Genomic DNA, 25,505 nt, shown 5'->3' with positions numbered 1-25,505 from the left:
CATGGGCAGGGAAAGTTTCAGATACAATAAGTTACTTCGATTTTAGAAGAAGGCAAATTACTTGGTTTTTTTTTTTCCTGACTGGTTTCCAGCAAGGACCTTTTTGATGCAGGAAGGAGTTATGCAAGCAACAGTAGTGCTGCTGAGGGGTACGGGAGCAACAAGGCAGCACCAAACATGGCTTCCGGAGCTTTCTTCTGTGGCCAGGCGCAAGCCACGCGCTCTACACAGATGCTTGTGAGGTACAACTGTTGTGTTCCCCATCTTGAAGATGAGGGAGTCCCAGTGTCAGTCAGGGCCCGGGCTCATGTGACAAAAAGAACAAGAGGGAATCTGAAAGGTTAGGGAGAAGACTCCTGAGACCGGCAGTCTGCCTCACAGCGCCACCTACAGGGTGCCCCTGGGAGGAAGTAGCTGATGGGCGGAATGGTTCCAGCAGGGGGATGCAGCCATAGAACCACCATTGAACCCGTCCTGAGCGCTGTCAGGGCAGCCCCACTCACAACAGCATAGGGGATGGCACATTTTTTATCACAGTGTTTATCTCAACAGGGTTTCTCAACTGTGTCACTACCGACATTCTGGATTGGCTGTTTCTTTGTTGCGGGAGCTGTTCTCTGCGTTGTAGGGTGATTAGCAGCGTCCCTGGCCTCCACCCAAAGAGGCTAGTGGTACCGCCCCAGTGGAGACAACCAAATATGTTTCCAGCTTTGTCAGATGTGCCCTGGGGGCAAAATCCCCCTGAGAATACCTGATCAGAAGGCTGCCCATGTGAATCCAGGGACCGTGTATATTTTTCTTTTTTTTCTTTTAAGATTTTGTTTTTTTGAAAGAGAGAACACAAGTAGGGGGGGAGGGGAGAGGGGCAGAGGGAGAAGCAGACGCCCCGCTGAGTATGGAGTCCAACCGACCGGGTCTCAATCCCAGGACCCTGAGATCATGACCTGAGCCGAAGGCAGACGCTTAACCGACTGAGCCACCCAGGCGCCCCAGGGACCATGTATATTTTTCAGTTCTGGTTAGTCATGCTGAGAAGAGTCCAGTGGAAACCGGACACGCTCATCTGTCACCTGCCATCTCTGGCCATTGATCTCCCGGACCTGAGGGGGCATAGCTGCTCTAGATCCATGTCCTGAGCAACTACCCAGAACTTACTCTCTAGGCTTGTTGTTCAGGAGCTAAGTCAGGACTGAGAAGAGATGGAAGGTGTATCCTTAAGATCTTTACTAATAAGATTTCCAGCTAATGCCTGAAGGGCCTTTTGCCAAACAGACCATCTGCTTCTTGGGTGTAGGCACTGTAGCATGGTACCACGGCTTCATAGGGCCGTTTGAAACCTCTGTGTACCAAATGTGATTAGGATGGATTAAATTACATCCTGTGGCTTTGCCTAGCAACTCAGTGATATGTATCCAGCTTTGTCAAGAAAACCTGAGAGAGTGGTTAACAACTTCATTAAGGAAGTAATCTTTCATAAGAGTATTAAACTTTAGAGCACATTTTGGGGCCATCTCTAAGTAGTATTCATGATATTTTCCCAAATAAAAGACGCCATCAGCTTATCATAAATGAAGTATGAAGGGTTTTCCTCTTTTCTCTAGCTTTTCTAATTTTTATCATCTGTATCTACAGAGAATAGCACAGTTGGATGGTCCCAAATGACACTTACCTTGGCTCATGTTGGCTGCCAGGCCTGCTAGCATCCTAGAAACGGAAAGTCCCTTTGGCCAAGTATACAAAACTGTAGCACATTTTTAGGCCTTTTGTGCGGTGCAACCCCCGTCCGAGTGGGTGCTGGACACACAGATGAGCCTGGGCCTGGGAGCCACAGTCACTCAGCCGGGCCAGAGAACCAGAATGTCCCTGCAGCTGGGCACCTTAGACACGCCAGTGGTTTTGCCTTTCTGGCTGAATGGCCTCAAACTGTGGCAATGGTGCTGGGAAAGTAGGAGCAGGCCCCTTGGTGGTTCTTCAGCTCTGCCTTGATTGAGCCAGCCTACCTTCAGGCAAACCATGTCACTTGCAAATGTGATGCAACAATTTCTGCCCCACGTGCCTCACTGAGGAGTCATAAAAATGGAAGAAAATACAATCAAGATACCTTGAGAAGTAAAGGGAAAAAAATCCCTGCGTAAGAATAAGTGCATGAGTAGAGAGCCATTGACTCATGAGGTTATGCAAGTTGTACACAAACCAGCCTCAGCTCTGAGTGCTCCAGCTTCCTGCTATTGTCACCAAAACCCCTGAGCTAGATTCTCACCCAGAGCTCTAGCAGGTTCTGCTCAAAACTCATGGGGCAGAATAATTACTCGTGATAGTCTTATCTGCAGGTGAATGAGATGGCCAAACCCAAAAGCATTTGGGCTCACAAAAAATGAGACCCCTCCATTGTTCTCTGAACTACGGTTTTCAGATAACCAAGCAAGTAGACTGAAAGCAGTGCTGGTGGGACACCGTCTGGAAGAAAGCAAAAAAGGAAAACAAACACAGAGATTATTACATAGTGGTTTTGTTTGGCATCTTTTTCCCCGTGAAACCAAATGGTGACCATAAAACCATCCGTAAATTCACAGACATGGTGGGAGAGCAAATTAAAGGCACCTCTTCCCACTCATCCCTTATCGTCTGCTCCTGGAAAGAGAGGGCCATCAGCTCATTGAAGGTGACTTCAACCCACCGTTCCCCCATCTTAACGGCTATTTTTATTGCCAGGGATGTGTAAAAAGATAAAGTGAAATAAACTGGCAGATGGCAACCTCATAAATCTTCAGTGGTGAACAAATGGTTTAAATTAGTCAGAGAAGTAAAAAACAAAAGGTGTTCGATTACTTTCCCAAAAGAAAGAAGCAGCTAAAATCATTGCAGGAAAATGCCTCTGAGGAAGGGGGGAGAAGCGTTGACAATTTTTTGTTTTGGAATTCTCGTACACGCTTCAAACAACTTAAGCAGTATGAAAGTTAAAATACAAATGCAGTTTTTGTTTTGAAGGCTAGTTCAGGTCAGATCCTGGATGTTTTTAAAGGAGTGACATCTGCTCAGATTGTTTTGGTTATTTTTCTTAATACCATCTGTGTGGACAGGTGGGAGCAAGAGCGTGAGCCTCTGGGGGAGCAAGGAGCATTGTTGCTGAATATGTGCCCAGATGCTCAGATTCTACCCACCCGTCTCAGTGTTAGGGCCACGATGAAGGAAACCTAGGCTCCCCTTCTGCAGTGTCACCATGACCAAAGCACAGAACACTTTGGCATCACTGGCTTCTAAGAAACTGTAGAGATGACCAGCCCTGAGAACTCTCTCATCAGACCCAGGATGACAGCCACCCCACCCAGATAGATCCTGAATCACAGTCATGTGAACATTTGTGCATTTGTGGATTAGGCTGTCTTGTCCAGTTTTTTATTTTTATTTTTTTGCATTAATAAAAAGGCAAATTGACTTGTCCAGTTCTAGGACTTTTAAAATCTATAAATTCCTGTAGTGACCATTGTAGTCAGGATTCAGAACCACCCAGAAAAGGTCTTGTGCTAGCTCTTTCTAGTCACACCCTTCACCCACCTGAAGCCTCTGGTGACCACTGATCTCTTCCCATGACTATGGTTTTGTCTTTTCAAGAATGTCATATAAATGGAACCGTGCAGTGTGTAACCTTTTGAGACTGGCTTCTTTCACTCAGCATGATTGATGCTTTTGAGATTCATCCAAGTTGTGGTATGTATCTGTAGTTGGTCCCTTTTTATTGCTGAGCACCACTGCATTACAGGCGGGTGCCATGGTTGGTCTGTTCATCTGTCGAAGGATTATGTAGCTTGGTCTGCTTTTTGGCAATTGTGAATAAAGCTGCTACAGATACTCATAAGTTTTTAGGTGAATATAAGTTTTCATTGTTCTAGTGTCAATACCTACAAATGGAATTCCTGGGTCATATGGTAAATCTGTGTTTAACAACTTTGAGGAACTATAATTTGTCTTTTTGTTCTCTCCACAGTGTCTTTCACAGAGGAAAGGGCTTTTAACTTGGATGAAATTACAATTTCTCAACCTATTCTTTTTTGATATCATGTCTTAAGAGTTCATTGCCCTAACATGGGTCACAAAAATTTCCTTCTGTGTTTCCTTTTACAAGTTTTGTCGTGTTACCTTTGCCTTTGAGATCTGTGATGCCTTTTGAGTTAATTTATGTGTAACTTTTAAGGTTTGAGGTTCAAATTTTTTTTTTTTGCATGTGAATTCCAGTTCCAACACTACTTGTTGAAAATACTATCCTTTCTCTGTGGAACTGCCTTTGCACCTTGGTCAAAATCGCTGGGCTGTATTTGTGTCCTCTATTTCCAGACTCCCTGTATTGTCCCATTGATCCATATGTCTGTCCCATGACACTCTAGAGTAGATCTTACCCGTTTTCAAAATTGTTTTGGTTCATCTGTTTTGCCATATAGCATTTAGAACCCGCTTGTCTAAATCCACAAAAAACTCATGGTGGTATTTTTATTGGAATTGAGTCAGATTTGTAGATCAGTTTGGGGAAAATTAACATCTTGACTATATTGAGTCAGTCCAGGAACATAGTATATCCCCATTAGTTTAGATTGTCTTTGATTGCTTTCACCAGCACTTTTACTTTCCAGCATGTAGATTCTGCATATGATTCATTAGATTTATACCTAAATATTTCACTATACATAGTATTTTAAAAAAATTTCAGTTTGTAACTTTATTATCAATATAGAGATAAAATGGTTTTTTATGTATGAACCTTAAATCATACATAAATTGTTCTTTCTTTAACATATTGTTAAACTCATAGTTTTATAAATTTTTTGTAGATTTCTCACAATTTTTTACATAGACAATTATGCTGTCTATGATGGGAATAGTTTTGCTTTTTCCTTTCTGATCTACATGTCTTTTTTAAATTTTATAAACCCTGTCTTGTTCCCAATCTCAGTCTGTCACCATTAAGTATGATATGAGCTGTAGGTTTTTCATAAATGTCATTTATCAGCTGGAGGAGATTCCTTCTATTGCTGGGTTGCTGAGAGTTTTCTGTTATGGATGGATACTGAATTTTATCAAAAATATGTCTGCATCAATTGACATTTTTTTTTTTTAAAGATTATTGATTTGAGAGGAGGATGGTGAGAGGGGCAGAGGGAGAGAATCACAAGCAGAGTCCCCACTGAGTGCAGAGCCTGATGCTGGGCCCAATCCCACATCCCTGAGATCATGACCTGAGCTGAAATCAAGAGTCAGATGCTCAACCGATTGAGGCACCCAAGTGCCCCACCAGTTGACATCATTGTGTGAATTTTCTTGTTCAGACCGTTAATATGGTAGATTAATTGCATTTATTGTTTTTTTTTGTACTGAACCGACCTTGTGGTTATTATTTTTAATATATTTATGAAATACAGCAATGTTTATATATCTTAATATATTGACACATATTTAAAAATAGTTTTCAGGATTTCTGCATCTAGGTTCATCAGGGACATTGGTCTATAGTTTTCTTGTAGTATCTTTTCTAGTGATTCTGGTCTTGTAAAAAAAGAAAGGAAAGAAAGAAAGAGAAAGGAGGAGGGTGAAGGAAGGAAGGAAATAAATTATTCCCCCACTTGCTTGGGTTCAGGCCACAGGTTCTGACCTGCCTCTTTTAAACTGTGGTTCCAGTGTCAGCTCAGTTTTCAAAGTCTTTGATACAACGTTTAAGGTCAGATTCACACATAAACAGCTCAGGGATGACCCCAGAAGTTCTTTTTTTTTTTTAAGATTTTTATTTATTTATTTGACAGAGACACAGGGAGAGAGGGAACACAAGCAAGGGGTGTGGGAGAGGGAGAAGCAGGCTTCCCGTGGAGCAGGGAGTCCGATGTGGGGCTCGATCCCAGGACCCTGGGCTCATGACCCGAGCCGAAGGCAGACACTTAATGGCTGAGCCATCCAGGCACCCCGACCCCAGAAGTTCTTTTTTTTTTAAAGATTTTTTATTTATTTATTTATTTGAGAGAGAGAATGAGATAGAGAGCATGAGAAGGGGGAGGGTCAGAGAGAGAGGCAGACTCCCTGCCGAGCAGGGAGCCCGACGTGGGACTCGATCCCGGGACTCCAGGATCATGACCTGAGCCGAAGGCAGTTGCTCAACCAACTGAGCCACCCAGGCGCCCCTGGACCCCAGAAGTTCTTAAATAACATTTTGCACTTGCTTTGCCAGGCTCTTCATTTTCCCTGACCTCCCAAGTACTTTCTAGTTCCCTGGGGCTTTCCTTTTTGGTCATCCAGCTAAAAGCTGGGGCTCCGTCACCTCACTTTGCTATGTACTTTCTGTGACTGTGCCCATATCTGGGGCCAAGTCAAGAGAAGACAGCACGTGCCCAGGGGACATGTGTCCATCACATGGGATTGCTGCCTACCGAGGGAACTGTACCTATTAGTACCTTGTACAAACATTAAAAAGAACAAAGTAAAGCCAATATGTACATTCTTTATTGTCTTTTTTCAATTTTTTAATTGAAAGGAAGTGACAGAACCACTTTGGGACCCGAAAGGAAGGAATAGAGCAACTGGAGAACAATAAAACCTTGGGCTTTACCCTGTCTACTCCCTTAGTCTGGCCCTACTGGGGCCATAGCCCCGCTGATGGGAGAGCAAGGTTCCCTCCCCCAGAGCTGTAGGGGACCACCAGCCCCTGTTGCCACTGCCGTCACTACTAGGAGACCCCTTTCCCACTCCTCAAGTCGGCACTAGAGGATTGCCCTGGAGCGCTCTCTGCACCTGATACCCTCTTCCAGGTTTGGGGCTACCGAGCTCAGGCTGAGGAATACCAGAGGACAGGTGGTCAGCTCCTTCCCAGTTGAGTTGAACTTCCAATTCTGATCTTCTTCCCCAGTCCACCTGCCACTGTGTACTTCTTAAAGTCTTCCAATACCTGCTCCATTCATGCTGTCCAGGGTATACGGTAGCATTCAGTGAGATGGGGTGGGGGATGTCTACCCCATCTTACCCAGAACCAGATCTTCCACTTCTATCCAGATGCTTGATACTGAAGAGCAGTGACCAAAGCCACTTAGAATTAATGAATTACCAGAAGTTACCAAAAAGTGTGGCACAATGCTGGAGAAGGAGAAATGAGAGAAAAATAATGACCCCTTACCTTTAATAATGGTGTTTGTGAAATGTTATATAATGGGAACTTTAACCTTCTTTTATACTACTTCTTATAGTCACTAAAGAATTTGAACCTACAAGAATCATAATCCTTCTGATGACTTTTTGCCTCCTCTGCCTTCCATCATTAATTTTAACCAGAAACAAATAGAAGCAAAGGATATTTTTTAATTAGTAGGTAGATATTGCTTTTTATAAATACCATCATCATTTTTCCTCAACCAGACTTGATTCTGATATTATTTAAAGTGTTTTCATTTGGGGGCTCAGTCAGTTAAGTGTCTGACTCTTGGTTTCAGCTCAGGTCATGATCTCAGGGTTGTGAAATCAAGCGCCACATCGGGCTCTGTGCTGGGCGTGGAGTCTCTTCCTCTCTCTCTGCCCCTCCCTGCCTCTCTCTCCCTCCCTAAAAAAATAAGAATGAAAAAAGTTTTCATTTCTACCTAAAATTTGAAATATAGTTTAAGTATTTAAAACAATTAAAATTATAGTATATACCCTATGTGCAAAAGCCAGTCTGAGTTCTCATATAGTCCAGACAAATTTTCTCTATTTTCTGGGAACAGGGAACTGCTCTCTAACCTTCTATCTTATGCTTTCCCCTTTCTCTCACGTCCCATCCCCCTTTCTTGCCTAGAATGTGCATCATGTATGAGATCCAGAAAATTTAGGGCAAGATTTTTTTTTTTTAAAGATTTTATTTATTTATTTGAGAGAGAGAATGAGATAGAGCATGAGAGGGGGGAGGGTCAGAGGGAGAAGCAGACTCCCTGCTGAGCAGGGAGCCTGATGCAGGACTCGATCCTGGGACTCCAGGATCATGACCTGAGCCGAAGGCAGTCGCTTAACCAACTGAGCCACCCAGGCGCCCTAGGGCAAGATTTTTAAATTCCTTCTGAAACAGGAGATTAAAGGAGAGAGAGAGAGAGAGACCATTTTAGAATAAATGAATGTGAATTTAGACCCTACCTGGGACTTTTCTTCCCTATAGTATTTGTTTTACAGTGGTGCACGCCTATATATGATATGAACACTGACAACAGAATTTCTCTACTACCTGGTTGGAAAAGTACAGTATAATTTTGGAAACATCAAAGGGCTGGGATAGGGTCTGTCACTAAGAATATACTACATTGTTCCACCTTTCCAGAAAATTCTAACCATGATTCCCACCGAAGAAGAGAAGCAGAAGATCCAGGAGGCGCAGCTGGCCAACCCTGACGTGCCACTGGGCAGTGCTGAGCAGTTCCTCCTCACGCTCTCCTCCATCAGCGAGCTCTCGGCTCGGCTCCACCTCTGGGCATTCAAAATGGATTATGAAACAACAGAAAAGGTACACCCTTAAGAAGGGAGTTAGCCAGCCCTCACCCCCAGTGTTGAGAAAGTCAGTTTTGTATTGGTGAAGGTAGTGAGGTATCATTCTTGAGTGAGGGTTTGAAGGGCAAGTTGATTATGATGAGGTTGTGACTACACTGAGTGATTGGCAGCCTGGCAGTGAGGCATTTTTCTCCAGTGGCGGCCTGGAGAAAGCCTCAGATGCTTGCTTCAGGGTACCAGATGACTGGTTAAAAAAATTTTTTTTTAATTTTCTATGTAAACTCATTGTAAAAATTTGGAAAACGTAGAAATGCACAATATAGAAAGTGACTTATAATCCTTCCACCTGATGACAGTCACCTAAACTGCCATTGTCCGTGGCCATTAGCCTGGCAGAGTCACTTTGAGAATCTCTATAGGAAGCTGAGGATGAACTACTCTAAGAGGTTGAGAGGAGAATAGAAGGAAAGGGACCTTAACAGTGAAGTCATGGGAAGATTCATCTGAGCAAGAAGTGGAAGGAGCAGGTGTCTTCTGGACTGGGGAAATGGGAGTATTTTTACAGGCTGAGCAGAAGGAACCAGCAGAGAGGAAAAAGATGGAAGGTGAGCTGGAATGAGCTTAATTGAGAGAAAGTGCCCGAAGGAGACCGATTTAAAGCATAGGAGAGCCTGTAAGGTCTCCATCCTCTGGCAAAGGAGGCAGCAGGGTTTTATCCTGAGGACCAGATAGGTGGCAGTGGGTGTAGGGGCATCAGGAGGGAACCATGGTATTTGAATTCATTCAGAAATCAAGTGAGGATGAAGAGATACAGGACTGCTGAGGTGACTTGGTGTGACGTAGTCTCAAAACCAGTGTGGAAGTCTGAGAGAGTGGGAGTTACGTTACGAAGGCAGTGGCAGTAATGAGTATGGCAGTCTTCTAGAAAGTAACCAGGGCTAAGAAGTGGCCAGCCCCAGAGTGCCCAGAGGGGAGGTCAGGAAACCTGAGGGGTCCAGGGACAGTGAGGGACAGTTTCTAGGGTCATCTGCCTAGAAGGAGAAAGAGAAGAGGAAGACCATGGTCCAGATGCAGAAGGTACATGCAAAGGAAGTAGAGAGAGGGGAGGGTGGTCTAAGGGTCCTGCCTGAGCTTGGCAGATGGGCAGGAACAGGGGGAGACTTGTCACCCCAGCACAGATAGCCACACATACCCATTTGGTCTCCACTGAGGAGACTTTGAGGACTAGACTTCTCCGCTGCCTTTTGGCACTTTTCCATACTTAGCAGCATGGACCCATCACATGGGACTGCCTTATACCAAGGAGAACTCCACTTGGTTACCTTGTACAAAAGTTAAAAAGAACAAAGTAAAGCCAAAATGTGCATTCTTTATCATCACCTTGCAACTTTTTTTAATTGAAAGGAAGTGGCAGAACCACTTTTGGATCTGAAGGAAGGAATAGACCAACTGGAGAACAATAAAACCTTGGGCTTTATCCTGTCTACTCTCTTAGCCATTGGGAACTTTCTAAATGGAACTAATGTAAGTGTTTTATATCCCTTATTCTCCTGCCTCCCTTGTCACAAAATCCCTGCCCTTCATTTGCTGAGGGAGGTTGTACCTCTGGTCCTCCAAAGCACAAATGAAGCAACTTTTGTTGCTGGAAAATCTAGAAGGAATTTTGTCCTTATCAGGGTCTGTCTATTTGAGTCTGTATCTTGCTATTAAATAAGAAAATTTAGAAAAATAAGCACCCTGTTCCTTACGTGCTTGGCTGCTTTCAAACCTGACACTGGAGAGAATTTCTCCCACCTCCCTCCCCCATTTTTTCCTGAACTTATCGCTCAAATATTTGTACTTATGCACATTATAAACCAACTTAAAAAAAAAATTGGCCTGTCTTTGGTCAAGAAGTAGGAAAGTAGAGGGCAAAGAGAGAAAGAAGTTGTAGATACCCAGATGGCAGAAAGCCAGCCCCACAGCTCCCTGACTTAGGGGTAGAGGCCTGGGACAGCTTGTGGCTGATGGGCTGTGGTGGAAAAGGGCTGGAGGCTCATTTCAGGCTCAGTTGTAGCTGGTCCATATGTGGTCAGCTAAGGGTGATGGAACATGTGGCCTGAGGAGCTCTAGTCACAGAGGAACTAAATATTAGGCTACACCAACAGGGCATTGATTCTAGCCCTTTGTGCCTTTCTGGGAGCCTGTGTAAAACTTATTTTCGTCTTTTATTTAATGTTCACCAAACAGGCCAAAGCGTTTGAGTTAAGCTACCTCGAGAAGGTTCCAGAAGTCAAAGATACCGTGCACAAGCAATCGCTTCTCCACCACGTGTGCACCATGGTGGTGGAAAACTTCCCAGACAGCTCTGATCTGTACTCCGAGATCGGGGCCGTCACCAGGTCAGCCAAGGTACGTCCACAGGCGCAGAGGAGTGGGTCATGCCTTTCCCTCAGATGTTGGATCTTTGTCAGTCAGCTCTGAGGAACATAGGCTCTGTTAAGTAAAAACATCCAAGTGCTGCTTGCATCCCTTGCTCTAGGTTTTGTGGATATGACTTGTCTGATGCCGTTTCTAATGAGCTTTTAAGATCCTTTTCCCATCTCTGGTTCTCCGTCAGATTCTTTCCTACTGAGCTATGTGAGGCAGGTCCGCCGTCCCGGTCCTAAGCCCTGCATCCGCTGTGGAGCAGCGTTACTCACCAGGCCTGGAGTCTCCCGAGTATGAAAAGTTCTCCACTTGCCTTGGGTGGGCAAAAATGTCACAACGATGCAATTTGGCTCCTCCTCAGACTTCCACAGGACCCTGCAGTGAGGCGTGGAGCCAGGAAAGAGGGCACCTGGCCTTCTGCTCCCCCGTATTGGCTGGCTATTCCTACGATCTTACACAGAGGGAACAGTTTTATAGGGCTGTAAACAGTATATAGCTTTGGCCTCTCAGCTGCAAACTCTTAAATTCAGTGCACACTTAAGATCTTCATGAACTTGTGGTTTATTAGAAAAGAGACCGTTGCAATAGCTGGACTCCCAGCTGCCCCACTTGCAGGAGCATCACTGAGGCTGAAAAACCCCCGAGGAATCCCCAACTCAGCACAGCTGGACGATGTGAGGGTCTCGGGAGCAACAGGAAACGCATGGGGAAGGGCTGAATAGGGCAACAGGAGTCAGGCTAGTGTGTGGGAAACTTCTGGAAACCCAGCCTGGGCAGGCTGAGGAGCTGAAAGCAGACGACCTTTAGTTCTGGGACACTCTGGACCCTAGTATAAGAAGAGGAGAGAGAGTGGTGGGCAGTGGGGAAGGGGCCCCCTGAAGTCTCCTTCATGGAACTCTCTCTCACCACCTTCTCCCACAGAACTGGCTTGTGGGGCCCCAGGGGCTAGGACCCTCCTTCACCCACCTCAGGAGCAACAGGCCGGCAGCTGCCAAGTACAGCAAGCAGGGGGCCCTGGGCCGGCCTGACAGTGGGCCTGCCTCATGGCAGAAGGAGGCATGGCCAGCGATCCCCCAGCTCCAACAGCTGACCGCAGGCTTCTGACAACACAGACTCCTTTACTTCACAGGCACCCTTCCTGTGTTTACTCAGTGCCAGGCCCTGTTCTGAAGTCCTTATGAGTATCACATCAGTATCCTGACCAAGACCCAAAGCCCTTCTGCGTGTGGCAGCTGGGGGTCCTCCAATAGCTGCTCTGACACCCGCCGTGAGCACCTTCTCAGAAGGCAGTTTGTTAGGAATACCTCTATCTGAGACAGAGTCTGCTACGTATCTGCAGTCATATTTGTCCTGTTTCCAGACCCACACAGAACAAATCAGTTCCTTAGTTGTATGTGGTCCTTTGTTCTTTCCTAGGGCCGCCTTCTAGGTGGAGCCTGCTTAGAACAAAAGCAGCCTGGCCTAGGAGTCCTGACACCAGCCTGGCCCCCAGTGACTGCCCCAGTGCCCCCCAACCCTGCCCCAGTATCAGGCCTTTCCCAAAGGGTGTTCAGTTTTTAGTTAAGTAATTAACAAAATAACTTTTCCTTATGCAAAGATTGGCTACACAAGCCAAAAGTGCAGGTCGATTTTACCTATTAACGGTGGTAGTTGCTAATGATGACTGTTGACCCAGCTCTCTGTGACTTGCAAGAGGGCATCTACCACTTCTCAGTCTTTACTCCCAAAGCATTTGGGGGTATTGAGGGGTCCTTCTGTGTAGACAGGCACAAAATAAGCCTCAGGAAACCTCAGCCCTACTAGCATTCGCTCCATCCCCTGGTGTGTCTCCCGTGGGGCCTCAGCACTGCAGCCCCCAAGGGGCAGGCTGCTCTGGCATCTGCAGGGTAGCCGTGTCCCTGAGCTGTCCTACAGCGTCCCAGGCTGACTTGGTAAGGTTTGACTGCTTCATAGCACAGTTCATGGGGGCTTCCTACACACGAAAGTGGCCCGTGTGGATCAGTCCTCAGGAGAGGTCTTCCTGGCAAGCACTTCCTTCTCAAAGAAGGCGGCCAGGCCAGCGCTGTCTCTGGGGTGGAATTTTTTAGGGGCAAATCTAGGCTTACAGCATGCTGGTTGAGAACTTAGACTCTGGAGCCAGAGAGATTTGGGTTCAGATCCCAGTTCCACTACTTAGAGCTGTGTGGTCTCTCACAAGCTACTTCGCCTCTCCTGTGCATCCGCTTGTCCCCTCCCAAGTGGAGCTAGTAACAGAACCTGAGGTCAGGGGATAATTGTGAAGACTCAGGTGGCCTGGGCCCATGGCCTCTGGCCGGGCAGGCAGCCGGATGACGCAGCCTTCCAACCCCCTCCAGAGAAGCTACATTAAGCTCAACCCTCAAATCGCACTTCATCAAGAGCTTCCCCACCTGGCTTCAGTTGGCAGTCGGCTACTTTCTCCTGCCCCCACCTTAAGGGCTCACGGTGGACTCTCTTCCCCGGAAAACCATCTCTTACTCGGCGTCCGCCGCCGCGCTATGCAAGCATCGCCGAGTTAGACTGCGCGGGGCTGCTCGGGGCCTGTCTGAGCGGAACGGAGCTTATTTTATTGTGTATCAGGGAGCTGCCAGATGCAAATGAGGACAGATCCAGGGAGTTAGGATTAGACATATTACAACTGGCTTAAAATCTCCTAGACATAGTACTTGTCAGTCCCAGGTCAGCCGGATCCTTTTCTAGACTTACTCTTTGAACTGTTTAGTGCTTTTCTAACTCTACATTTTTTTTCCTTCTTGGCTGAACACCTGATTTTTTTTCTCAGCTCCACTGTATCCTAGGAAAGTGAAGCTTTTTCTACTCTGGACCCAGAATTCCTTTGGTTTCAGGCAAATTATTTTTCCCAAAGTCCCACGAACCCCCTGCTTACCTGAATCCCGGGGGTCCGCCTAAACTTGCCTTCTGTTTTTGGTTCTTCAGCACCCAAGAAACCCAGGACTTGCCCTGTCTTGCCTGGCCCCCAGGGCATCCGTTGTGCTCAGCTTGGCTTCATCCCGTCTGGTGATAGATCTTCTGACCTTCCTTGACTTGATCCCCTCCATTGTCTCGTGGAGGGCAGGACCACTCCAGCAAATGCCCTGGGCACTCCCATTCAGGCTCACATCCCTTGACCTCTGTCATCTAAGCAAGGCGCCTCACCTCCATGCATCTGCTTTCTCCCTCTGACCTTGATTTGCCCAGCGTTCGCCTTCTCCCGCCAACTCCTGCTCTGCATCTACTTTTGTGCCCTCAGTCTCCTCCCTAAAGCTCACCTATTTATCTGTTTCTGCCTCCCTCCCCCCCACCTGCTTTCTCAGTTTCTTTCCCCTGTTCCACAGCCCTGACGAACTCTTTGATTCACATAATTTCTAGTCTAGAAATTCAGTAAAAGCATCACTTTAGAAAGCCTCATTTCAGGCTACCTCAGTTAATCCAGACTGTTTCCACTTCCCTGAAGAACACAGTGGGAGCTGTTCACATCTGTTCTTTGCACACATGGCTTGCATCTGCCAGCAAGACCTCTCTCTCTCTCTCTCTCTCTCTCTCACACACACACGTGTGTGCGCGTGCACACGCATGCCTGTGGGTTCTGTACATCCTCAGCGTTTGGTCTGTACACCTGTCTATACAATGAGCCTCCTTGAGAACAGCAACTTAGTCTCATTCAACATCTGTCTTTGCATTCTCGGTGCCTGGTATAGGACCTGACATCCACCAGTTTCTCCCTGGGTGTGGGTCAAATGAATGAATGGGTGGAGAAATAAAATTTGTCACACAGTGTAAAAGAGATCACTGTGAAGAGACGCCATCCGCCACTGAGCCGGCCCCACCGTATTAGAACCATCCCTGTATGACGGGTGTGTTCCTGTAACCCTAAGTGAAAAATCATCTCTGAAGAACAAGAGTGCTCTGAAAAATTTTATGAGACATCTGCTCAGTTCATCTTGTACTGGTTCCTTGATATCATGTTTTAATTTACAGTTCCCAAAGACTTCCCTAAGATTTCTTTCCAAATTGGGGGTGGGTGAGTGATACTTTCATTGGGTTCATTGGGGGGAATAGCTTTATCACTAAATAATTTGATGTCAAGATAATGACAAATACACATGTGGATGATTTTTAAGCCATAAATATGTTTGTATTTCAAGATGTCAATTTGGTTTTGATGATTGTTTCTCCCGGAGGCAGTTGAGTTTCCTGGTTCAGGTTGGCGTCCGCTTGTTTCAGTGCATTTGCCATCATTCTCCCTCTGATTTTCAGGTTGACTTTGATCAACTTCAGGATAATTTATGTCAGATGGAAAGAAGATGCAAAGCTTCATGGGATCACCTCAAGGCAATTGCAAAACATGAAATGAAACCAGTTTTAAAACAGCGAATGTCAGAGTTCCTAAAAGACTGTGCAGAGCGAATTATAATTTTAAAGATTGTCCATCGAAGAATAATGAACAGGTAAGTGGAGGAAGGAACTAAGGGCAACACCTCTACAGTGGCATGTTGGAAACAGTCCACAGGCCAAGATCTGAAGGTTAAGTTTACAAAAGTTGTACTGTAAGTTCCGGGTACATAGAAAGTACACCTTTGCACTTGTTTGTTTCATGGGCATTTTTCTTACACACACCCCCCAGTAATATAATGCCATTGAATTTTGAGGTTGGAAGGAATCTCTGAGATAATGTGATCCAAAAATCCCATTGGATCGGGAATTGCCTCGCTCAGCTCTCTGACAAGTTGTATCTCTGCATCTGCTTGAACAGTTCTGCATGCATACGGCACATGTCCTTGCGAGGCAGCTTGACTTGTTAGAAAAGCTCCTTTGTATAATCTACAGTGTTCCCTCCTCTCTGGGACCTTCCACTTGCTGATTCTCCGAGGCTGCTGTGCAGCAGCCTGCCTAAATGAGGCCTGGGCCCCCCACGGCTGCCACCCTCTGGACCAGCCGCCCTTAGAGTCCTGGGACCCAAGAGGACCCTGGGAGACATGCAGGGCTGGATGAGGCCTTGCTTGCCAGCAGGGAGGCTAGCTGGGGTCTAGGAGCTGGCTGGGGTCTGCTCCATAGCAGTCCCGGGCTGGCTTACCTGTAAGCAGTGGCAGGACCAAGACCAGAACCTGGGTCTTCTGACTTCCTGGGCCAGGCCGTTTCTACCACCAGAGTATCTTTGTGGTATCACAGAGTACGGTTGTAGGTACCCCGGCCTGGCCTTTGGGGTTCGAATGCTCTGTTCCGGGCCTTCCTGAGTAGATGAGCAGGTCTCTAGACCTGCAGGCTGTGGTCCACCTGGAGCAGGTGCTCTGGTGACGGGACTTCTGAAAGAGGCCTCATCGAGGTTCTGTGAAGGGAGCCCTCCCCTTAGGGCCTTTCCCAGAGACCTACCCCTCTCAGGTACATTCCCAGGCCAGTGTCTGAGCACTTGATTATTTTTTTAAACAGAGGGGCGGTATTTTCATTTATCCCTCTCTGTTTTGTATTTTTTTTATTAACTTTTTCTCTCTCCCCTTCCCTTCCACCCTCCTTTAACCTTCTTTTCTCTTTCCTTCCTTCACCCTCCTTGAACCCCCCAGCACTTTAATAACCTAATTGTCTTGTCTGCCTCCGAGCTTTTACCCACCTTGTGCCATTTGCTGTTTTAGTAACTGTATACCTCCTGGGTCTTGATCCAGACTGTTGTAGGGCAGAGAAGGCGGTGGTAGTCTTTAAATGTTAGCCAGGACAAGAATAAGGAACAGAATCTTCCCTCCAGGTTGACGACTGCCCATTACTCAGTACTTCTGGAATTCAGTCGTAAACCCCTCTCACTGCGCTCCACCTTGACCTCACAGGGCCCTGTGGAATGGAGGGACTTATCAGAGATTTGGTTAGATTTCTTAGTGAAATCAAAGTACACTATGCTTTTAACATGTTTAAAAAGTAGAGGCAGGGAATGTGAGCTGCTTTGGCCCTCTGTGCTTCGTATGATACGAGCAATTTCCACCTTAAAACTGCTCAAATAAACAAATAGTTTCCATTTGGAATGTCCTGAAACTGGAGCAGTTTTCTGAAAGTCTTGTAAAGCTGTTAGGCCTGATCACATTAGCCATTTTATCCCAGACAGGTGAAAACTCATTTTGGTGATACAGCTATTCCTTAAGCTATAGGCTCGTGTGTGTGTGTGTGTGTGTGTGTGTATAAGATGCATATAATGTTTGCTCTGATTGTCCTATTCTCCCTGGTAAGCTGGTCACCCAAATGATGGTTGCTCTTGCATGACCGAGATCCCTGTCTACTCACTGGTTCCTGTCCCACTGGGGATGACCAGCATGAGCTAGGAATCGTGGGCAGTAAAAGGGCCATGGCTAAAGCGTGGGTCCAGGTGGTGGCCAAGCCAAAGCGCCTAAACCATAGAACCCTGGCTTCAAATGAAGTTGGTAGCAAGAACGCGGTATGTAGAAGTGATGGAGGTAGGAATATCTTGTTGAAACGGCCATGGGGGCCTGAGAGCCCCAGAGGCTCTGCTTCCTCTTTCCCTCCCCAACTACCAACAGTTCCTGGGAGCATCGCCTGTGACTGCTCTGATCTAACACGTTCCCCTTACACATTGGGCAACTGAGACCCAGAGAGGAGTAAAACCCTAGTTGAGGTGGGTACAGGTAGACCAGCCTAAATAGAAGACTTCACATCAGAAAGCTGGAAATAGCTAGGCCTTCATCTTTTTTCCTCACCTGCAAGTGTAAGAGTTATATTTTTATCTGTGTAATTAGAAATCCATTTAATAGGGCACTTTTAAAAAAATTTTTTTATTGTTATGTTAATCCCCATACATTACATCATTAGTTTTAGATGTAGTGTTCCATGATTCATTGTTTGTGCATAACACCCAGTGCTCCTGCAGAATGTGCCCTCCTCAATACCCACCACCAGGCCAACCCATCCTCCCACCCCCCTCCCCTCTAGAACCCTCAGTTTGTTTTTCAGAGTCCATCGTCTCTCATGGTTCGTCCACCCCTCCGATTTCCCCCGCTTCATTCTTCCCCTCCTACTATCTTCTTCTTTTTTTTTTCTTAACATATATTGCATTATTTGTTTCAGAGGTACAGATCTGAGATTCAACAGTCTTGCACAATTCACAGCACTTACCAGAGCACATACCCTCCCCAGTGTCTATCACCCAGTCACCCCATCCCTCCCACCCCATCCCCCACTCCAGCAACCCTCAGTTTGTTTCCTGAGATTAAGAATTCCTCATATCAGTGAGGTCATAAGATACATGTCTTTCTCTGATTGACTTATTTTGCTCAGCATAATATCCTCCAGTTCCATCCACGTCGTTGCAAATGGCAAGATCTCATTCCTTTTGATGGCTGCATAATATTCCATTGTATATATATACCACATCTTCTTTATCCATTCATCTGTTGATGGACATCTTGGCTCTTTCCACAGTTTGGCTATTGTGGACATTGCTGCTATAAACATTGGGGTGCATGTGCCCCTTCAGATCACTACATTTGTATCTTTGGGGTAAATACCCAGTAGTGCAATTGCTGGGTCATAGGGTAGCTCTATTTTCAACTTTTTGAGGAACCTCCATACTGTTTTCCAGAGTGGCTGCACCAGCTTGCATTCCCACCAACAGTGGAGGAGGGTTCCCCTTTCTCCGCATCCTCACCAACATCTGTCGTTTCCTGACTTGTTAATTTTAGCCATTCTGACGGGTGTGAGGTGGTATCTCATTGAGGTTTTGATTGGGATTTCAATAGGGCACTTTTTGAAAGAAGCAGTTGTCCCGCAGACACTGCTCTAAGGTTCTCAGGTGTGAAGGTTATCTGGCTTCTGGGGACGAACTCAAACCTTCACAGATAGCAGAGTTGCAGATCTGTTCTCATGACACTCACACGTGCAGAGAGCATAACTTTTGCTTGCTTCACTGTTCAGTCCAGCTGCTTCATGACCCACTGCCTGGTGGGGTAGCAGTCTGCTGACCTAGCCGATAATGTAAACAGCTAAACTCTGAGTCTCCTGAATGTGTGATCTTCAAGAGTTCGACTCGTCCCTGCTACCCCTCTCAAAGTTGGCCTTGGGGAAGAACAGTGATTTCTAGAGCTCAGTGGTGAAGAAGGGGACAGGTTCCTGGATGGAGCCATCTGGAACCTCACAAGCCTCCCATGTGGACAGGCCGGGCTGGCCTCTGCTGGCACCCCCTGCTGTGATTGGCAGCTGAAGGGACAAGTGGTCAGGTCTCCCCTCTCCCTGCTCCACTCATCCCCTCAGACCCTTAGGCTCTCTGCTCACACCCTCAGTGTTCCCTAGGGTCCACTATATACCACGCAGGATCCTGTGAGGCCCGATGAGTCTGGCCAGACCCTCCTGCTTCCTCATCTTACCACGCTGCTCTTTGCACTCTGCCAGGGGTGCTCTGTTTGGGCCTGGAACCCTCTGTCTTGCACAGGGACCCCCTGGTGGGACAGAAATCCTTCTTGGCCTCAGCACCCTTAGCCTCTCAACAGACCTCTCTCCACTCCAGGGCCTCATTGGAGAGAGATGAGAACCCACATCTAGCTACCCACCTTCCTGTCTGGCCCTCCCTTAGTTATTCCACTGGGTCTCCACTTGGTAAAGGGGCAGATAAAAGAACTTAGACAATCCTCTTTAGGTAAAACTCAGCTTTCCAAACCGTTGCATGAGTAAGAACATCTCGTTCTGCATGCCTGAACGTGCATATTCCCCTTTCCTTTCATGCTGCGCCACCGCCCCCAGCGGCCTCGTCCCACTCCGTGGCTGAACAGGCATGCTCACTCGCTCCCGGAGACTCGTTGGGCTGTTACGCACAGGGTGGTGGGTGCTGGCACGCAGGGACCAGTGCCCGAAGGCCTCCGGAGAACTCCGCAAGGGGCTGGCACTCCAGGGGGAGAGATGGGGAGACAGGTGACACCCACACTGGCTTCCTGGGCCCCAAATTCCACCCCTCCCCTTCTTGGGCCGGATCCCATAATCATTGGCACACTTGAGGAAAAGGGTGGATGATGGGACAGAGCAAAGAGACTGATTGATTGTCCCCTGGATTTTTCTTGCATACGCTATCCTGTGCTAACACATCATAGATCATAGATGCTATATCCACTCTGTAATGTCCGGTAGTAACTTTTTAGGAACTGCCAGACTTTTCCATAGCAGCCGAACCATTTTATGTTCCTACCTGCTGCTGTATAAGGGCTCTAATTTCTCCCCATCCTCACCAACACTTGTCACTGTCTGTGGTTTTGATTTGCATTCCCCTAATGACTAGTGATATGAAGCAAATTTTCATGCACTTATTGGCTATTTGTGTATCTTTTTTGGAGAAATGTCCATTCACATCCTTTGTCCGTATTTCCTTTGTCTTTTCAGTGTCGGGTTGCAAGATTTCTTTGTATATTCTGGATACAAATCTCTTATCAGATGTATGATTTGCAAATTCTCTCCCATTCCATGGGTTGTTTTTTCACTCTTGATGGTGGTCTTTGGAAACACCAAAGTGTTGAATTTTGATCAAGTCGAGTTTATCTATTTTTTTCTTTGGTTGCTGATGGTTTTGGTGTCACATGTAAGAAGGAAATCATTGACTAATCCAAAGTCATGAAAACTTACAGTCTGTGTTCCTCTAAGAGCTTTATAGTTCTAGCTAAATTTTCTGACTTTAAACAGCATTTTTTTTTCGGCCCCTTTATTTACAAGTTGTATGTGTTACTTTATTATTCTTCATACAAAGAATAAGCCCATTTCCCTCACTTGAAAAAAAAAAAAAAACCGAAACCCCTATTCAAACTGTACATATTAGACGATCAAAGACAAAAATAGTTGTCCACAAATAGTGGGATCATTTATAGAAGACTGGTCTACATACAAATGTCCCTCTGTCTCCTAATATCTTCTTTCTCATTTCCTGATAACTGAAAATGGTGTACATGTTTGCTTATTTAATTTCCTTTACAAAATGTTTAAGTCCATAAAATCCAATAATTTTTAATTTACAAAGTTAAATAGCTGAAATTTATTTTGTGCTGCTGTGTGGTGTTTCCTAATAAAATTAAGATTGTATGTGGGGCGCCTGGGTGGCTCAGTCAATTAAGCATCTGACTCTTGATTTTAGCTCAGGTCATGATCTCAGAGTCATGAGACTGAGCCCCATGTTGAGCTCCACACCAGGCATGGAGCCTGCGTAGGATTCTCTCTCTCCCTTTCCCTCTGCCCCTCCTCCCTCCCCCCACTCATTTGTGCACACTCTCAAAAAAAAAAAAAATTGTATGTAATATGAAAAAATATTTCAGAATAATTACTCACAGAAAACTTAATCAGCATTTTTACAAACCATCAGTTAACAATTCATATGATTGTGTTTATTCCAATAGTCATTAAAGCACGTTCTCAAGGAATTGCTAAGCTTTATTTCTGTATTCCGTATTCATTTCTTACATAACCTAGAAACTTGTGCAGTTATTTTCTTTAAAATAGTGCTTTATCCTTTTTCTTACAAAAGCTTTGCGCATACATTTTAGAAAAACATTAAAACACTTATAAGCAAAAAGAAAACAGTAACTAATCTCCTAAAATCCTACCACCTAGACATCTTCCATCAGTGAGAAAGTGAGTTGAACTTGACTTCTGGTTGAATTTTTCACTCAAGAAGACTCTACAACCCCAGAGCCCCAGGAATGAAGAACAATGCTTGCTGGATTGGTTTCGTGCTGAAAGTTTTTAGACAGTTGGTTTTTGTTCCTTAGAGCCAAAGTCATCACCACTATTGGGTTTTTCATTGCAGGTTCCATTCCTTTTTGCTCTTTATGGGTCACCCACCTTATGCAATTCGGGAAGTGAACATAAACAAGTTCTGCAGGATCATTAGTGAATTTGCACTGGAGTATCGCACCACCAGGGAAAGGGTTTTGCAGCAGAAACAGAAACGGGCCAACCACAGAGAGAGAAATAAGACCAGAGGGAAGATGATCACCGACGTAAGTTCCATGAACTCCATCTCTTTCTGTCATTTATGGTGAAAATAGATCGACCCCCACAGTTTAGGGACTGTGCTTTTTTTTTTTTTGACTGTGGAAAAAAATGCCATCTTTTTATTTTTTATTTTATTTTATTTTAATTTTATTATGTTATGTTAGTCACCATACAGTACATCATTGGTTTTTGATGTGGTGATCCACGATCCATTGTTTTCATATAACACCCAGTGCTCCATGCAGTACATGCCCTCCTTAATACCCATCACCGGGCTAACCAATCCCCCCTCCTCCCTCCCCTCTAAAACCCAAAGACTGATTCCTGCTGAGCCCATCCCCTGCCACAGGGGGGCAGGGCAACTCCGCCCAAACAGGGTTGCCTGAGTAACAGTGCGGCAGACCCCTCCCGCAGAAGACAGGCTGGGAAAACAAGAGGCCAGCAACCCTGAGGTCCCAAGAAAACAGGTGCAAAAATGCCATCTTTTAAAAAGTGCTCTTAAACTCTTCCTCTCCTATTACTGTGAAAATCTGCTATATGACATACGTGGGACAAATACATGTAAATTAAGGATGTGTGGCTGGTGGAGGAATTTTGACCCATGTTGGGGTGTTGTAGGATGTGGTGTCATTAAAGGCTTGATTCCATTTTCAAACTCTGGGATGCGCATATTTGCAGAAGAAAAAAATATAGAAGATAATGCCACTTATCCTAGGAAGACAGATATACTGATTTGGGAATTGATTCAGGATTTTAATCGTCATAGCAATGCTATACAACCAGTCAGTTGACGCATGGACCACCCATTCGAGGCATCTGAATTGAGAAATCATGGATGTGGTTGCTCAAAGACATAACCTGAGGGGTTCTTGGCAGTCCCTTGGGTCAGAGAATATTCAGGTGGGAAGAGATCCGCAGGACAGTGAATCCAACAGGAGTTCCCTACAGCCCCTTGGGGGTGGGGGTGGGGGGCTGCAGGCCTATATGCTTCCCCTGCTCCTGGGCTCCCCTCTCCCACCTCAGCCCCAAACTCTGCAGGCCACAAGTGCTGTGGGTATTCAGACGCGAGACGCTCTGTCAATGGAGGGGAAAGGGATGTGTGAAGATGCCAGAGACAAAGACCTACCATGCAGGTGCCTCTTTCTGGCGGGTCTTTATGAAACTTAACCCATCTGTATATGGATCTCAGAAGTACACTGGCTCTCAGTGATATGGAGAATGGGATGGGTAAATGTCCAAGTGATAGAGAGTGCCATCATTCTGGGGGTTGCAAGCCTCACCTGAGCTCAAGTCAGGCAGATTTCTTTGGAGAGGAATAAAATCAGTTCTGCCTTCTGTCTCCAGGTAGGTGTGCATGTTGTAGGAGAAACAGAAGGTGCGTGATTACTGCCCACATTCTTGACGGATGTGGAGACCGGATCCATCATCTTAGAAATTTTGTTGTAATTTTAAGGCATTTCTGAGAACAACCAGGGACTCAGCCCCTCACCATCCCCTTACCCAGACTCCTTGTTCCGCTGGAATTTTCTCACCCCTTAGATCACTTGTCTGCAGAGGGGCTCTTTGTACAGCCCGCTGACAGTTCTGAATGCCAGTGCCACCCACTGAGAGTCTCCCTTCTCCTCTCTTGAAATCTGGGTTCCAGAGGATGTGTAGCCTCCCAGAGGACAGCAACAGGAAGCAAACTGAATCCATCTGGGCAAACTGTGGCCCACTTTTCATTCCAAGGTGTTATTTTTAAAAGTTTTAAAAGGGGCTTCCTCATTTCTGTGGAAGTGAGACACATTGGCAGGTGAAAACTACAAGCCCAATATGTTTATAGTTATGAAAACACAAAAATTTCTTGCCAAATTCTTGAGATTTTTTTTTTTTTACAGATCCCACTAATTTTCAAATTCTGCCCTTCTCTGAAAACATCCAGCTTGCCTATTTATAAACAGGGGTAAATGTTTCTAGAGTTTGAAAAATACTTAAATTCCCATTAAAATGTGGACAAGGCAGGCTTCAGGGTTCATCCTCAACCTAGTCTGGTTTTCGTTGGTCAAAGTGGCATCATTCACGTAGAGAGACTGCCATCTGCTGGAAATTTAGGATATTGTCACTCAAGACAAAGTGTAGAGCTTCTTTTCCCAGCTCTCAGTTTCGCCTGGTGCGCCCAGCGCTGCAGTCACAAGATTATGCCCCAAGGATGTCCTCATGATCTGGTTAGGAAACCACACGTACACAACTTAAACCACTAAAAACAAAACCCAGCAATGGATGGAGTCTCTGGACATTAGAGCTGGAAATGATTTTTAGAGAAAACTGTGTGGCAAATCATTTTTAATATAGATGCTGGGTAAAATGAATGTGGAAGTAGTAGCAATTAAACAGATGATTTTAGAAAAACAACTATTGTTTAAGACACAGTGAAATCTGGGTAAAATCCGAAAGCTCTGCGTTTGGAGTCTGCCCTGTGTCTGCCTTTGTGTGCCTGCCCCTTCTCTTCTTTCTCAAAATCCAGGGGCCCTCCCAGGTAGGAGTCAGTGAGAAATGAAGGGATCCCTCATCCTTGTGCCCTGAGCTAGTTCTAGACAAAACGGTGACATAGACAGGGCAGCATAAGACCACCGTGGCCCTTTCTGCTCTCGTCATACTCAAGATGGGCTGCAAGAACTCAGACTTTCAGTCCCAGGACCTCCACATCAGGGCGCGGTGGGGAGCTCTGTTGACCTTGAAAATGAACCAGGCAGTTATTTTAGCAGCAAAATGAGATTATTCAGGAATGGCAGAGGAATTGCAACTTGGGACATGCAGGCTATGACAAAACCATAGGCAAGTCCAGAGAACTAAGGAGAGGAACATTTCTTTATTGAGCAAAGCGGTCATTGGGAGGGGTTGCTTCCAATGCAAGTCCCTTGGATAAAGGTGAGCGTCCCGGTGGCAGTGGTTTCTCATTGGCTGCGTTGCGGCAGTTTCTCATTGGCTGGGCTGTTGCTAGGTGAGGAGAAAATCTTCATCCCTCTTTGGTCCTTAGGCAGGCTGCTTCCTGTTGGCGGCTGCAATTGACGACGGTAGTAAGGCATGAGGCTCCCCCTCTGGCGTCCTGTTTTAAATGTTTCCTTCAGTTTCGCAGGCGTGTCACCTCAGCTTTGTCTTCTGTAAAAAGGGAATGCTGGTTCCTTTGGGGGATGTCGAGAAGGCTAGAGATTTTGTATATGTAGTACCTTGCACATGGGCTGATGGCTGAGAAAATGCCAACCATCCCGGTTAAATAAATAAGCTCTAAGGTAGACATAAAAATAGAGCAGGACTGAGGTGCCTGGGTGGCTCAGTCCTTAAGCGTCTGCCTTCGGCTCAGGTCATGATCTCAGGGTCCTGGGATCGAGTCCCGCATTGGGCTTCCTGCTCGGCGGGAAGCCTGCTTCTCCCTCTCCCACTCCCCCTGCTTGTGTTCCCGCTCTCGCTGTGTCTCTCTCTGTCAAGTAAATAAATAAAATCTTAAAAAAAATATAGAACAGGACTGTCCTCTCTGGCTGTAGTGCCATTTGCCTGGGGGTGGTATGGAATGTGATGAACCGGAAGCATTTTGTCATTTCAACTCCTGAAAGTTTAGTCAGTTCTCAAAAACCTCATGTCTGATCTGCAGGCCTGGCCTGGTA

At 45.9% G+C, this 25,505-nt stretch overlaps 1 protein-coding gene across 8 annotated transcripts in view; it reads left to right on the top strand.

Annotated features, from left to right (window-relative positions):
• The window catches only part of FHOD3 (formin homology 2 domain containing 3), a 455,751-nt gene that overhangs the window by 412,261 nt on the left and 17,985 nt on the right, over positions 1 to 25,505 (top strand). For all 8 annotated transcript variants that reach the window (XM_034996005.1, XM_034996004.1, XM_034996003.1 and 5 more), the window contains 5 exons: positions 8,312 to 8,494; positions 9,883 to 10,002; positions 10,708 to 10,869; positions 15,163 to 15,353; positions 21,677 to 21,869. In XM_034996005.1, coding sequence (XP_034851896.1) covers positions 8,312 to 8,494; positions 9,883 to 10,002; positions 10,708 to 10,869; positions 15,163 to 15,353; positions 21,677 to 21,869 — 849 coding nt within the window. The remainder of the gene's footprint in view (positions 1 to 8,311; positions 8,495 to 9,882; positions 10,003 to 10,707; positions 10,870 to 15,162; positions 15,354 to 21,676; positions 21,870 to 25,505) is intronic.

This window comes from Mirounga leonina, unplaced genomic scaffold (genome assembly GCF_011800145.1).
Source record: "Mirounga leonina isolate KUSES-001 unplaced genomic scaffold, KU_Mleo_1.0 Mir_93, whole genome shotgun sequence".
NCBI lineage: Eukaryota > Metazoa > Chordata > Mammalia > Carnivora > Phocidae > Mirounga > Mirounga leonina.
The sequence above is the reverse complement of the archived record's forward strand: the minus strand, read 5'-3'. Positions and strand labels throughout refer to the sequence as shown.